This window comes from Watersipora subatra, chromosome 8 (genome assembly GCF_963576615.1).
Source record: "Watersipora subatra chromosome 8, tzWatSuba1.1, whole genome shotgun sequence".
NCBI lineage: Eukaryota > Metazoa > Bryozoa > Gymnolaemata > Cheilostomatida > Watersiporidae > Watersipora > Watersipora subatra.
In genome coordinates, this window is record NC_088715.1 from 40,075,490 (window position 1) to 40,090,222 (window position 14,733).

Below are 14,733 nucleotides of genomic sequence, written 5' to 3' on the forward strand. Positions count from 1 at the left end.
ATGTCATACTATTGGCATGTAGATATACAGTTGTTACATTAAGTGCGCCTGGGCAACTCACACCACCCTATCTCAAGCGATCCTCAAAATTACTAACATCTGACATGGGGTGCCCTATGTTGATGTCCGTAGTTATCCATACAATTAGTTATAAAACTACTCGCATCATAATTCCCTGGGTTGCTAGTTAGGGAATTGCTATTTATGGTTGCTATATTGTATTTAGACTGTTAGCTTTATACAAATGAAATATATGTAGCATCAACTCGAAATTTTAAGGTATGTTAACTAACAATGTAGTTCACAGACCTGTTACCATGAATTCCGACATTCAAGTCAAAACATTGACAATTTAAAGTTTTGATGACAGTTTTCATGGGAAGGTTTCTAGTAAGCTTAGATTCGAGAAGATTATTGCCGGTTGAAGCTATATGACATCGAGTATAATTATTTATAGTTTAATATATATAGTCACTAGGGGAATGCCTGGCGTTGCAAAAAGTAACAAAAAGACTACAGAAAATTTCTTTTTAATAAGCATATATAGCATTCACCATTCTAAATTTTCTATGAAGACCAATTTCTGTGCGTGCCATAGGTTTGGTTACCTTCACTTTATACAATATACTTGATATTAATAGCATTTCGGGAAAGTCCGGGTCCGTATTTTTCTACTAGTAAAATTTTTCTTTTAGTAAATTAGTTCAAGAGCGCTAGATGAAGCATGAGTATTTTACCCAATCGGCATTGAGGATTGGCAGATGTAATAAGTATGTGCACCATTATTCCATAGTGTGGCAAGTTAGCTGTGTAGCATTGTGTACCATGACTGTTTGCAGAACTGGGGTTCCCGAATTGAAATGCAGTGCGAAGCGGTTTTTCATTCCTAAAACTTTATTCCTATACCTGGACACACTAACAGCAGACAACTGACGGACAAACACTGATAATTATAGATATAGTATATATATAGTAATATTAAATATTAATGTTCTACGTATTTTTATTTATAGTGAAATACTAATACTCTTCTTTACTATAATGCTAGCTGTGCTATCCAGCGTTACCCGGGTAATAAAAAAGTCTGTACAGAAAATTGATTTGTATTTAACTTACAACAACATTTGCCATTCTAACTTTCAAACTACATATCACGAGAGAAGTGTTTTGTGTAGTGTTGAAGTAAATTGAGAGAGAAAATAAAAACAACTGTAGTTTTTCAAACTTTGTCAAAAAACTGTAACTTTCAAACTTCATATCATGAGGAAAAGGTTTTGTGCAGGGCAATTAAATTAAAAATAAATAAAACAACAAAATGTTTTCAAACAACTATAAGATTAAAATTTCATAACTTGAAAGAAGTGTTTCGTTGAAATAAATTAAAAGGAAATATAAAAATGTAAAGGTGTTTAATTGCAAATGTGAAATAATTAAAGAGTAATGGCTAAATATAATCTCTTTCACTACGATTACATTCAAAAATTATTTCTTATACAATTGTACGATTGTATAAGAAATAATTTTTGAGCGAACTGAAATCATACAATGATTTCAGTTCATTTCAGTGTTGGCATGCGAAAATATCGTAGGCTATATACGTACATAGACTAGTATAAAACACATAGTCATTATCTAATGCAATCACCTCCTGGTAAGAATCATCATTAAAAATAGTAACAAAACAATATACTAACCTTAGTAACTATAGTTACTTACAATAACTTTAGTGCATTTATTGGTTATGATCTGCAAGATAATATAACATTACAATGTACTACGTGGAGAGTTCTTACTTTCGAGACAGACGTGTAATATAAACGCTGAATCTAACTTAAATGAATTTAGTTTACTAAACACATACTTTAAGGAAGTTTTAGTATGTATTTTAGTAAACTTCAAACTTTTAACAAAACTTTTATCACATATCCGTTTGCGAATCTTTATGAGCTATTTTTGAGCTTTTAAGAGCTTGTAATCACATGCTCGGCTTTGCTCCGGGGTGGTGGTGTGACCTTTTAGGCTCACCTCTTCTCGTCTCAAGCCATGTTCACTTGTATTATATCCACCTTCTGATGATATCACATCCTGTTTTCTTTCAGATTATGCAAAATGTCAACGGGCATTTGCTCAAACTCTTGTTGATTTCAAGTTTGAAACGATTGGATCACAACAGACTGATGAAGAGATAACAATTAGTAAGCAGATTTTTCCTGTTCTCTACAATTCTGTAAACACATAACTAACTCAAAGTAACTAACACTCAGCTCAGCCTAGCAGTTACATGTATTGGTACTGATTATTATTATATAATAGCAACAGCTGTTTATATTTAGTTTGGTATATTTTACACATGGGATATGTCCATGACACAAATGCTGGATTACTCTAAGCTAGTGCAATCGAATTTGGCAAAACAGAAAGCAGTATTTTCCCAAAGAATGCCATTTATCATGTTTATGTAATACTACTGAATGCCAGGTATTGCACTAGTAATAAAGAAGGTTATAAATAAAGGTTTTTTGTTTATTTTTGTGTACTGTGTTTATTTCTGTGTAATTCATGCTGCAGTGCCTACTACAGACCTGTACTGATTGCAATAGTATTGCAGGCCATGCGAGGTTAAGCATTTTTTTCACGTATGGGCACATTTTTTTTCTGGCATGCTTCACGCATAAGGCTAGCTGCAGTGTTATACATGAAGCCATGAAAGATTAGCATGTGTAATAGGTATGTATCCATAAATCCCTTGTCCGCAGAGCTGGAGTTTCCAAGTTCCAATCCAGTACAATGTGGATTTTTCATTTCTAAAACTATCGCTATAACTGGACATGCTGACAAACAGACGGACAAACATTAAGATTGTTATATATACACTAGGTGAATGCCTGGTGTTGCGTGGGTCATAAAATAATTACACTGGTCATAAGATAATTACACAATGAATTTGAGTAATTTACTTAGTACGCTAATAAAGGTCAGCTGACATTTACTAAAACAATTGTTGTGTTTACAGACAGCTTAATAATCATTGTGTTACGCATAACTGTCAACCATAATAGTGTACAGCTTTAAGCGTGAGTATTTTAACCGATGTAATGAATATCTTGACCATTATCTATGCTCAGTTGTACACCTAGTCTAATGGTTTGGTTAGTCGCCTCAAGATCTGGAGGTTCCGACATCAAATCCAGTGCAATACGGATTTTTCATTGTTAGATTTTAATTGCTGTAACTGGACACACGGATGAAAACAAAAAGACCAACAAAAAATCAAACCAACACTGAGATGTATAGGTATATAGTTAAAGATATATAGGTATATGTACAAATATGTGAGATCTATAGGCCATTATTGTTGTAAATTGAGCATGCTATTTAGTTATTTATGTAATTGAGTTTCAAAACTACCTCAAGTACAGTCAAACATGGATAACTCGAACTTCACGGGACTGAGCGAAAGTGTTCAAATTATCAGAGCGTTCAAGTTATCAGAGCACTGTCACAAGTCCATGTATTTACTTATTTGTTAGTAGATACATGTACATATACAAACTATAATATAAATCAAAAGCACAAATGGCTTGTTTGAAATTAAATGCTTCTAATGTAAAGTTTAAAACGTTTTTATCAAAAAGTATAGAGATTTTTTTATCACTTGAGATTGGTTTGTTGTTTGAGGTGATGTTATTGCCGGGACGTTTTTTAGATTGACATTGGCAAAACTTGATCGTCGTTGAAATGCTCAAAAGAAAAGACATCTTTTTCTTTTGAGCGTTTTACCCACGATCAATTTTGCCGATTTTTTTTGAAGTTTATGCAAAGATTACCTCACTTTACCTTGCTTCCGAAGGGCGATCGCTAATATAATATCGCTAATATAAGCGGATGTTTGGTATAAATCAAATTTCACCAAACCTTTAGAAAAGTCGTTGACAAAAATATTTTGCCGATGGTGGTAATAACGACGCTTATGAATTACGAAAAGTTGAGGTTTACCTCTATGGCTTGGAATAAAGTGATTTTCTAAAGCGATAACAACCGTTTCGGTAGCCGTTGGGCAAAAAACAGTTCGAGTTAACAGTGTTGAGTTCGGGTTATCTATAGCAATTTATCATTACGTGGGAACGGACCAAAGAAATCGTTCGAATTAACCATGTGTTCGAGCTATCCGTGGGCGAGTTATCCATGTTTCACTGTAGTTAGTTTTAAAGCCAGGATTTTATCAACTGTTTGTAGATGTATTTTACCATCTGGTATTATGTCTCTCTATGCTCCTAACAAGTTATTGATCTGTGTCCATGCCCTTACAGATTATTTATGTGTCTATACCCCAGTAGATGATTGATCTGTGTCCATACCCCTAGCAGATGATTGATGTGTCTATACCCCTAGTAGATGATTGATCTGTGTTCATACCCCTAGCAGATGATTGATGTGTCTATACCCCTAGTAGATGATTGATCTTTGTCCATACCCCTAGTAGATGATTGATCTGTCTATACCCCTAGTAGATGATTGATCTTTGTCCATACCCCTAGCAGATGATTGATCTGTCTATACCCCTAGTAGATGATTGATCTGTGTCCATACCCCTAGTAGATGATTGATCTATGTCTATACCCCTAACAGATGATTGATCTGTCTATACCCCTAGTAGATGATTGATCTATGTCTATACCCCTAACAGATGATTGATCTGTCTATACCCCTAGTAGATGATTGATCTGTGTCTATACCCCTAGTAGATGATTGATCTGTGTCCATACCCCTAGTAGATGATTGATCTGTCTATACCCCTAGTAGATGATTGATCTTTGTCCATACCCCTAGCAGATGATTGATCTGTCTATACCCCTAGTAGATGATTGATCTGTGTCCATACCCCTAGTAGATGATTGATCTATGTCTATACCCCTAACAGATGATTGATCTGTCTATACCCCTAGTAGATGATTGATCTATGTCTATACCCCTAACAGATGATTGATCTGTCTATACCCCTAGTAGATGATTGATCTGTGTCCATTCCCCTAGCAGATGATTGATCTGTCTATACCCCTAGCAGATGATTGATCTGTGTCTATACCCCTAGCAGATGATTGATGTGTGTCCATACCCCTAGTAGATGATTGATCTGTGTCTATACCCCTAGCAGATGATTGATGTGTCTATACCCCTAGCAGATGATTGATCTGTGTCTATACCCCTAGCAGATGATTGATGTGTGTCCATACCCCTAGTAGATGATTGATCTGTGTCCATACCCCAAGCAGATTATTGATATGTCTATACCCTTAGCAGATGATTGATCTGTGTCCATACCCCTATTAGATGATTGATTTGTGTCAATACCACTATCTATACTCCTATTAGGCTATTGATCTGTCTATACTCCTACTAGGTTAATGATCTGTTTCTGTTCTAGCACGCTCTTGATCTTGCTCTATACTCTTAGAAATATATTGATTTGTTTCTGTTAACTCCTAGTAGAAAATTGGTCTGCTAAGTTGAATGCCGTTAGACCAGAACCCATTGTTGCAAGCAAACCTAAATCTATTCCATTCGGTGAAAAATTCGTTGCAAGTTCGAGGCGACGGTGCTAATCCTTACATAGCCCTAACAACATCGTTCTCCATCGATAACTTGGCAAACGACTAGCTCATTTTCTCTCAAGTAGTATTATAAAAGGCAAATACTCCTGGCAATTCTGCTACCCATGGTACTTGTTTTCTACATCTGATTATTCTTCACTTGTCTGCTCACTCTGAATGTGACGGGAAGGCAGTGTGCGTGTGTATCAAATATGATAGAGTAAAGATAGTAACAGGACTACTTGATAAATATGATAGAGTATAGATAGTCATAAGACTACTTGATAAATATGATAGAGTATAGATAGTCACAGGACTGCTTGATAAATATGATAGAGTATAGATAGTCACAGGACTACTTGATAAATATGATAGTGTATAGATAGTCATAAGACTACTTGATAAATATGATAGAGTATAGATAGTCACAGGACTACTTGATAAATATGATGGAGTATAGATAGTCGCAGGACTACTTGATAAATATGATAGAGTAAAGATAGTCGCAGGACTACTTGATAAATATGATAGAGGATAGACAGTCTAGTGGATAGATATGAGGATAAAGGTTGTGACCAGCAGTAATGTCTCTACTTTAATATGTCTTCATATTTTCTCTGTTACCAAGACTGCTTGGATATAGTGTAGGCAATTGTCACCCTGTCTGTTTTAGGTAAATCACTCAGAAGCTTTGGGGAGACGATTAGGAGTATAGAAGATGCTCGTGACACAATGGTGAGAGCCTTTCCCATATTGATCTAGTGTTAATCTGCATTATTCATTTGGCGTTGATATACAGAATATTTACTTACCACTTCTTTATGCAGCCCCTTAGCTGTAGAACCTCCTCTCACACCTTTACTGTGGCACCTCCTCTCATACCTCTACTGGGAAACCTCCTTTCATACCTCTACTGTGGAACTTCCTCTCACACCTCTACTGTTGAACCTCCTCTCACATCTCCACTGTGGAACCTCTTCTCACACCTCTACTGTGTAACTTCCTTTTACACCTCTACTGTGTAAACCCTCACACCTCTACTGCGGAACCTCCTCTTACACCTCTACTGCGTAATCTTTTCTCACACCTCCACTGCGTCACCTCCACTCACACCTCTACTGTGGAGCCTCCTCTCACACCTCTACTGTGTAACCTCCTCTCACACCTCTACTGTGGAATCTCCTCTCACACCTCTACTGTGGAGCCTCCTCTCACACCTATACTGTGGAACCTCTTCTCACACTTCTACTGTGGAGCCTCCTCTCACACCTCTACTGTGTAATCTCCTCTCACACCTCTACTGTGGAATCTCCTCTCACACCTCTACTGTGTAACCTCCTCTCACACCTCTACTGTGGTACCTCCTCTCACACTTCTACTGTGGAACCTCCTCTCACACCTCTACTGTGTAACCTCCCCTCACACCTCTACTATGTAACCTCCTCTCACACCTCTACTGTGTAACCTCCTCTCACACCTCTACTGTGTAACCTCCTCTCACACCTCTACTGTGTAATCTCTTCTCACACCTCCACTGCGTCACCTCCTCTCACACCTCCACTGCGTCACCTCCTCTCACACCTCTACTGTGGAGCCTCCTCTCACACCTCTACTGTGTAACCTCCTCTCACACCTCTACTGTGGAATCTCCTCTCACACCTCTACTGTGGAGCCTCCTCTCACACCTATACTGTGGAACCTCTTCTCACACTTCTACTGTGGAGCCTCCTCTCACACCTCTACTGTGTAATCTCCTCTCACACCTCTACTGTGGAATCTCCTCTCACACCTCTACTGTGTAACCTCCTCTCACACCTCTACTGTGGTACCTCCTCTCACACTTCTACTGTGGAACCTCCTCTCACACCTCTACTGTGTAACCTCCCCTCACACCTCTACTATGTAACCTCCTCTCACACCTCTACTGTGTAACCTCCTCTCACACCTCTACTGTGTAACCTCCTCTCACACCTCTACTGTGTAATCTCTTCTCACACCTCCACTGCGTCACCTCCTCTCACACCTCCACTGCGTCACCTCCTCTCACACCTCTACTGTGTAACCTCCTCTCACACCTCTACTGTGGAACCTCCTCTGACACCTCTACTGTGGAACCTCCTCTTACATCTCCACTGTGTAACCTCCTCTTACATTTCTACTGCGTAACCTCCCCTCACACCTCTACTACGTAACCTCCTCTCACACCTCTACTGTGTAACCTCCTCTCACACCTCTACTGTGGAATCTCCTCTCACACCTCTACTGTGTAACCTTCTCTCACACCTCTACTGTGTAACCTCCTCTCACGCCTCTACTGTGGAACCTCTTCTCACACTTCTACTACGTAACCTCTTCTCTCACCTCTACTACGTAACCTCTTCTCTCATCTCTACTGTGTAACCTTCTCTCACACCTCTACTGTGTAACCTCCTCTCACGCCTCTACTGTGGAACCTCTTCTCACACTTCTACTACGTAACCTCTTCTCTCACCTTTACTGCATAATCTCCTCTCACACCTCTACTGCGTAACCTCCTCTCACACTTCTACTGTGGAACCTCCTCTCACACTTCTACTGTGGAACCTCCTCTCACACCTCTACTGTGGAACCTCTTCTCACACCTCTACTGCGTAACCTCCTCTCACACCTCTACTGCGTAACCTCCTCTCACACTTCTACTGTGGAACCTCCTCTCACACCTCTACTGCGTGACCTCCTCTCACATATCTGCTGCGTAACCTCATCTCACACCTCTACTACGTAACCTCTTCTCTCACCTCTACTACGTAACCTTTTCTCACATCTTTACTGCACAACCTCCTATCACACTTTATATTAGTGCTAATCTACTATGCAAATTACTCTATCAATTGAGTTTGTCTAGCAGTCAAACTTGCATATAAATTTTGATTGTAGCGCATTCATGTTCTTTGCATCTTTTTACTTATTCTGTTGACATTGTACATGTTTTTATTGCTTTCTTTAGATGGAAAAAATAAAAGAGACATTTGTCGACAAGTTGGAGGAATTCCGAAAAGGCCATCTTGTGCCAGCCAAGGTAATAAAAATGGCTACCGTTTTGTACTGCTAATGATCATGAAAGGTCTATTTGAGATGCTTTTCTCAGCATTTTTCTTTTTTTTTGCCATCAACCATACTCTGTCCTTCCATAGCATGGCCAAGTCCCTCGTCCATAGTCTATAGTCCATAGTCCTAGTCCCTCGTCCCTTCCATAGCATGGCCAAGTCCCTCGTCCACTCTCACTATTATTATCATATACTTTAAATCGCTCTAGCATTTTATGAAGTTGTCCAAAGTCTTCTTTTCTACCTTTTAGGATGAAAGAAAAAGATTTGAGAAGACAACAAAACAGTACTGCGCAGCCATTGAGAAACACTTGGCCCTAAAGCCAGCAAAGTCGGCTGAAGGCCAATTGCAAGAGGTAGTTAGATTTAGTTGTCTTCTTCTGTTGTGTTTCCCATCTCGTAGTTGCGCACGTTATCTACCAAAATTATTAGAGTCAACATTTAAAAAAACTTGATTGGGTTTGATTCATCAAGGCAGCTACCTGCGCTTCTACAGATGTATGATGAAGACTTCCTAAGAAACGCCGTTACAAACTGAGGGTGGTCTTGAATAGGTATAAACAGTCATTTTTCCCTTTAATGCCTCACAGGTAACGATGGTCAGGATGTCTTTTATTAATTGGTTTGACTGGGAAGCACATTTGCACCATTGTATTCTAGCTCAGTTATAGACAGTTTAGACACAACAATATGACTGTTGATTGAATTCTAGGTTAGTTATAGACAGTTTAGACGCAACAATATGACTGTTGATTGTATTCTAGGTTAGTTATAGACAGTTTATACGCAACGAGATGACTGTTGATTGAATTCTAGGTCAGTTATAGACAGTTTAGACACAACAATATGACTGTGGATTGAATTCTAGGCTAGTTATAGACAGTTTAGACCAACAATATGACTGTTGATTGTATTCTAGGTCAGTTATAGACAGTTTAGACACAACAACATGACCGTTGATTGTATTCGAGGTTAGTTATAGACAGTTTAGACACAACAATATGGACATCGCAGACGGTTTGATTAGTCAGAGCCAAACTAGCATACAAAGTTACCTTGTTCCCACTTTGCTTACTATGCTAAAGCTGCAAATGCTGCATCAAACATTCATCTCAAAATACTTTGCATTTTGTTAAATCCATTCCTGAATTCAATAGCCAATATTAAATATTTCACAGAAGCGCATTTAGCATTGCAACAAGTGCATTGTATAATATTATGTAAAAAGCTAAAAGTACAAACCTAATATATTTGTAAAAATTAAATTAAATTAATAAAGTAAGTGCATTCTCAACATACGATTATCCTGATATATGAATTTTTCACCTTACGAAGTGGAACATGATGATTTTTTCACCTCGCCATACAAGTCTTATTTACCATACGAATTCAACAAAATTTTTGCCTGAGTTCAAATTTGGCAGTCGATGTGCTTATTACATACCTCAAAATAACAAAGACACCAAAATGCTGTTCGCTGAAAACATTTTCACAGCGCCTGAAAGAGACATGGGGATGGATTTCTCTCAGTTCAGCAATTTTCGTGTGTAAAATGGTAATATTTTTCGTTTAAAGGTTGACTTGCAACAAAATTCACATTACAGTTATTTGGTATCAAAAAGTTTACCATGTTTTACTCTGTTGTGTTGCAGGTGCCAAATATGTGGAAATGTGATTACAAGCTCTTAAAAGCTCCAAAACAAACAGTTAATCGCCGCCATCACTAAACCAAATATGTGGGAGTGTGATTTCAACCTCTCAACTCATTCGCACCCTCGCGTTTGGTGCGAGTTATAATGAGCGAGTTATAAGGTGCCAACGTTATAAATACGCGAGTTAACTCGCGTATTTATAACGTTGCTAGGCACCCAACGCGAGTTAACTCGCGTCTCAAATTTACCAACTCCTTGCATTGTTATTTTTAAATTGTAAGAGAATATTTTTGATTAGTTAGAAAGAAAACTCTCTGGCCAATCAGACAAACTTTAAAATATGGCTCAATGACGTCTCTGGCAAAAGTTATAACCAAATTAGTACACCCATCTCTATATCTACCAAAACCGGAAATCATCGTGCCTGCTTGAAATTTTATCATTCACGATCAATTTTTTTAAATTCCAGAAGTAAATATGCAGATTCAGATATGGTAAGACATTGAAAGACTGCATAAATCAAATTAAAACATTATTTTTAACGTTCCAAAGTTTTTTTTAACTTTTAATTTTGCCAATTTGAGTCGCTATGCTCGAATAAAAATGCACTTTTCAGGCTGTCAGCCGTAGTCAGACTAACGTTATCATTCAGTTTCGATAGGATCATATTGATTCTTAAAGCTGTCTATCAAGTCTGGAAAGTCAAGAACAGAGTTATTGAACATATTTTTATTATTTGAAACATTTTCATGACGTTTTATTTGAGTTATATTGGCTACGCTTTTGTTTGAAAGATAATACTTGCGAGGAAAAGTTCGAAATTAGTTTCATGATTTTCATGTTTATGATTAACTTCATATGTATAAATAATATTCCTAACTATGTATTGTATGTAATAAATAAGTAATTTTAGTCAAACTTTGTATATTTTGCAATTTTTATGGTGCAAATCTAACTTTGTTTCAGCAGAAGACAATTTTTCAAAATTGGAAATTTTCTGATATGAGTTGTCTATATGAATGTAATATAATTTGAAAGAGGAGATTCGGCTGGTTCTTGTCAAACTTGAATGAAAATAACTATCTCAAGTCTGTCTCTTGTAGTAGTAATTTGAATTACGGCAACTTTCTGAAAAATAAGTGGTATCTGGGGCTAATCGCCTAGAAATTAGTCGGGTGCGAATGAGTTAAAAGTTCAAAAATTAACAGTTAACTGCAACCATCACGAAAACGCCATAGGTTGAAATTCCTCTCAAAACGGCTCAAATGTGATGTAGTTGAACATGATGTGCTTTTGTTTACACTTTCACGCAACCTCATTTGTCAAAATATTTTTACAAATAAACTTAACCCATTCAGTAAAACCATGTCTATTGTCCTTACGCGTCTATTTTATTGTCATCGTAATGCTGTCACTTTGAGTATTGATATCTCAAAACCTAGCCTAAAAATCAGTTCAAATTTTCAACCTTAGCTCGAGGGTGTGCATATCATCCTCTGATAAACATGAAGAGCCTGTTGGTCACCTGTGATAGTTGAAAGATGCTGCAGAAATTGTTCGCGCCATTTGGCGGAAAATATGGGTCACATGATCAGATTATGACTAGATGATTAGACCTGGCTGAAATGAAACTGTAAAGTAGCAAGCATCTATATTTGATACGGGCTGTCCAGTAGAACACGAAGTGTTTGTCATAAACTAGTGCTACGAGACAGTTTATATTGAGCCTTTTGTTGGCCTTTAATTTTACGTGATAACATCACATGTCAAAACAATACCCAAAATGTTTGAGAACGTCATCGAAATAAAGAAAATCCAAACTACGGCGTGTTTGTGATGGCTGCGATCAACTGTTCGTTTTTGAGCTTTTAAGAGCTTGTCATCACCTTTCTACATATTTGCACCTACAACACAGCAGAGTAAGACGTGGTAAACCTTTTGATACCAAATAACTGTAATGTGAATTTTGTTGCAAGTAAACCTTTAGTCAGTAGCAAAGTTGGGGTTGCGATCCCTTCACACGGAAGGTCAGTAGTCAGACAACTTCCCTTATCCTGCTAATAACACTCTACAAACTTCATTACGAAAGCAGCATCATTCGGGCTATTTCGCCAAATTAGATTGAAAAAGGTTTTAATGAGAACCGCTAAAAGTATATTGAAAACGAAGCCAGAAACTAAGAGATAATCAACTTTTAGTGACAAAAAGTCTAAATTCAGTAAAATAATCAAAAATACATACTAAAACTTAGCTTCAATTGTGTGTTTAGTTAGCTAAACTTATTTTAAGTGAATTCAACGTTAAACGTATACATTTGTCTGTCTTGAAGGTAAGGACTTTCTACGGTACGTACTGCACATAGCACATTGCAACATTACATTTTAATGCAGATCATAATAAATATACTGAAGTTACTGTAGGTAACTATAGCTACTAAGTTTAACGTGCTATTTTGTTACTAATTTTTATTATGTATAGTACTTTTATGAATTTTGATAAGTTTCACCAGGGGATGCTTGCATTATATAATTACTATCATACTATGGTTTCTTTACCTCTCCATACTCTTTTTTCACCATACGATACCAACCCGGGAACGGATTAAAATCGTATCTTGATGGTTCACTGTAATAATCATTAGCAGGAGATTCCGGTTGTTACCTTATTTTAAAACATGAGAAAAGGAATTCAGGCTCGGCAATATATAGGCTCAACTTTTACTTCATATGTAGCAAAATTCGTAGCAAAGCTGATAGTATGTTGAAGTTTGGTGGTACTAGTTCCTGCGAAATTACGCACGCATTTTCTAACCAGATATATTTAGGTTAATGTCTTATTAAAGCCAGCTCAAGTTCAGAGGTGTAAAACTCGTATCAGCTATGGTGTTTAGACTTTAAAGTCAACCAGCAGACAATCTCGTGCAGATGATCAAAGGTGCTCTCTATGGCTCATAAGCACTTTTCATATCCATTCAGTCAGACACAACAATTGAGGCTGAAAAAAGAGTGTTCCACCGCGAAGCCATGACCTATGTGAAGACGCTACAGGAGGTACAGGATAGGAAGAAATTTGAATTTGTTGAAATTGTAAGTGCCAACTGCAGTAAGATTTAGGAATAGTAAGTTTTAGGAATGGCAGATGCTGTAAAAGCAGTTTATATATCATTTTTATTGTAATGCACCATTTTATCTATCCCTTCTGCGATGGAAAACCTGTACTCTCAACACATTACTGAAAGCACTAGAGGTACCAGGCAATTATGACAAAGTGAATTATAAAAAATTAGACTAGTTTGGTATCTAGATTTATGCAGTCAGTATTCTTACATCTTCTCTGTAACCTGTAACCTTTAACCTGTAACCTTTAACCTGTAACATTTAACGTCTTCTTTGACTTGTTTCTATACTTTGTCTTTTAACTCACATTATGGCCTGCGTCCTTAAAGCTTGTTCCCCCAGTTCGTTTCAGCAGTCTGCATTTTATACTTTTTCTCATAGTCTGTGCCCCTTAACCTGTTATGGCAAACTGCGTGTTTAAATTTTATTTCTCTATCCCGAGGATTTTATTGGTTTCTCTAGCCTGAGAATATTAGTATGAGACTAGAGGGTAAGAAACTACAATATAAATATGGGTATGTTTGTTTATATCCTTGCCATCTTTTAACTTGTTCCATACAACTTGTGGCATCAGAGTTGTTCCTATAATGTCAGACCTTATAGTTGTTCACATATCATTATACAACACGGTACCTTAGTGCTTTTCACATATCATGAGACCTCAGTGCTGTTCATATATCATGAGACCTTAGTGCTGTTCATATATCATTAGACCTCAGTGTTGTTCACATATCATGAGACCTCAGTGCTGTTCATATATCATGAGACCTCAGTGTTGTTCATATATCATGAGACCTTAGTGTTGTTCATATGACATGAGACCTCAGTGTTGTTCATACCCTACAGGATGAAAATATTCGTTGGTTATAAAAATTCGCGATTTCGCGAACAGTCAATTCCGCGAATTATTAAATTCCATGAATAATTAGTTCTATTTTTAATCACAAGGGAGAATAACTACTGCATCAAATTAAAAACTAGCTGCTAGGCTAGTTTTTAATATAAATACTAAACGTAATTGAGTTCCAAAACATTTTTAAAATTATTGCCTGGGCTTGGAGTTAACACCATTGCCAATGCATCACATTTCTTTACAAAATTATTCAAGGTTGTCACAAAATATGCAGAATGGCGTCATCGCAAAAATAGCCGTTAGGCAGAAGTACTAAACGTAGCCGAGTTCCAAAACTTCTTTAAAATCATTGCCAGGCTTCAAGTTTTATTGCCATTGCATCAAACTTTACAAAATTATTCAAGGTTTTCACAAGTTATTCGGCATGGCTTCATC

At 37.2% G+C, this 14,733-nt stretch overlaps 1 protein-coding gene across 1 annotated transcript in view; it reads left to right on the plus strand.

Annotated features, from left to right (window-relative positions):
- Window positions 1–14,733, plus strand: part of LOC137401884 (rho GTPase-activating protein 26-like) — a 76,024-nt gene that overhangs the window by 14,064 nt on the left and 47,227 nt on the right. Inside the window, exons 2-6 of the mRNA XM_068088357.1 lie at window positions 2,100–2,195; window positions 6,265–6,326; window positions 8,578–8,649; window positions 8,929–9,033; window positions 13,305–13,415. Of these exons, the coding sequence (XP_067944458.1) occupies window positions 2,100–2,195; window positions 6,265–6,326; window positions 8,578–8,649; window positions 8,929–9,033; window positions 13,305–13,415 (446 nt within the window). The remainder of the gene's footprint in view (window positions 1–2,099; window positions 2,196–6,264; window positions 6,327–8,577; window positions 8,650–8,928; window positions 9,034–13,304; window positions 13,416–14,733) is intronic.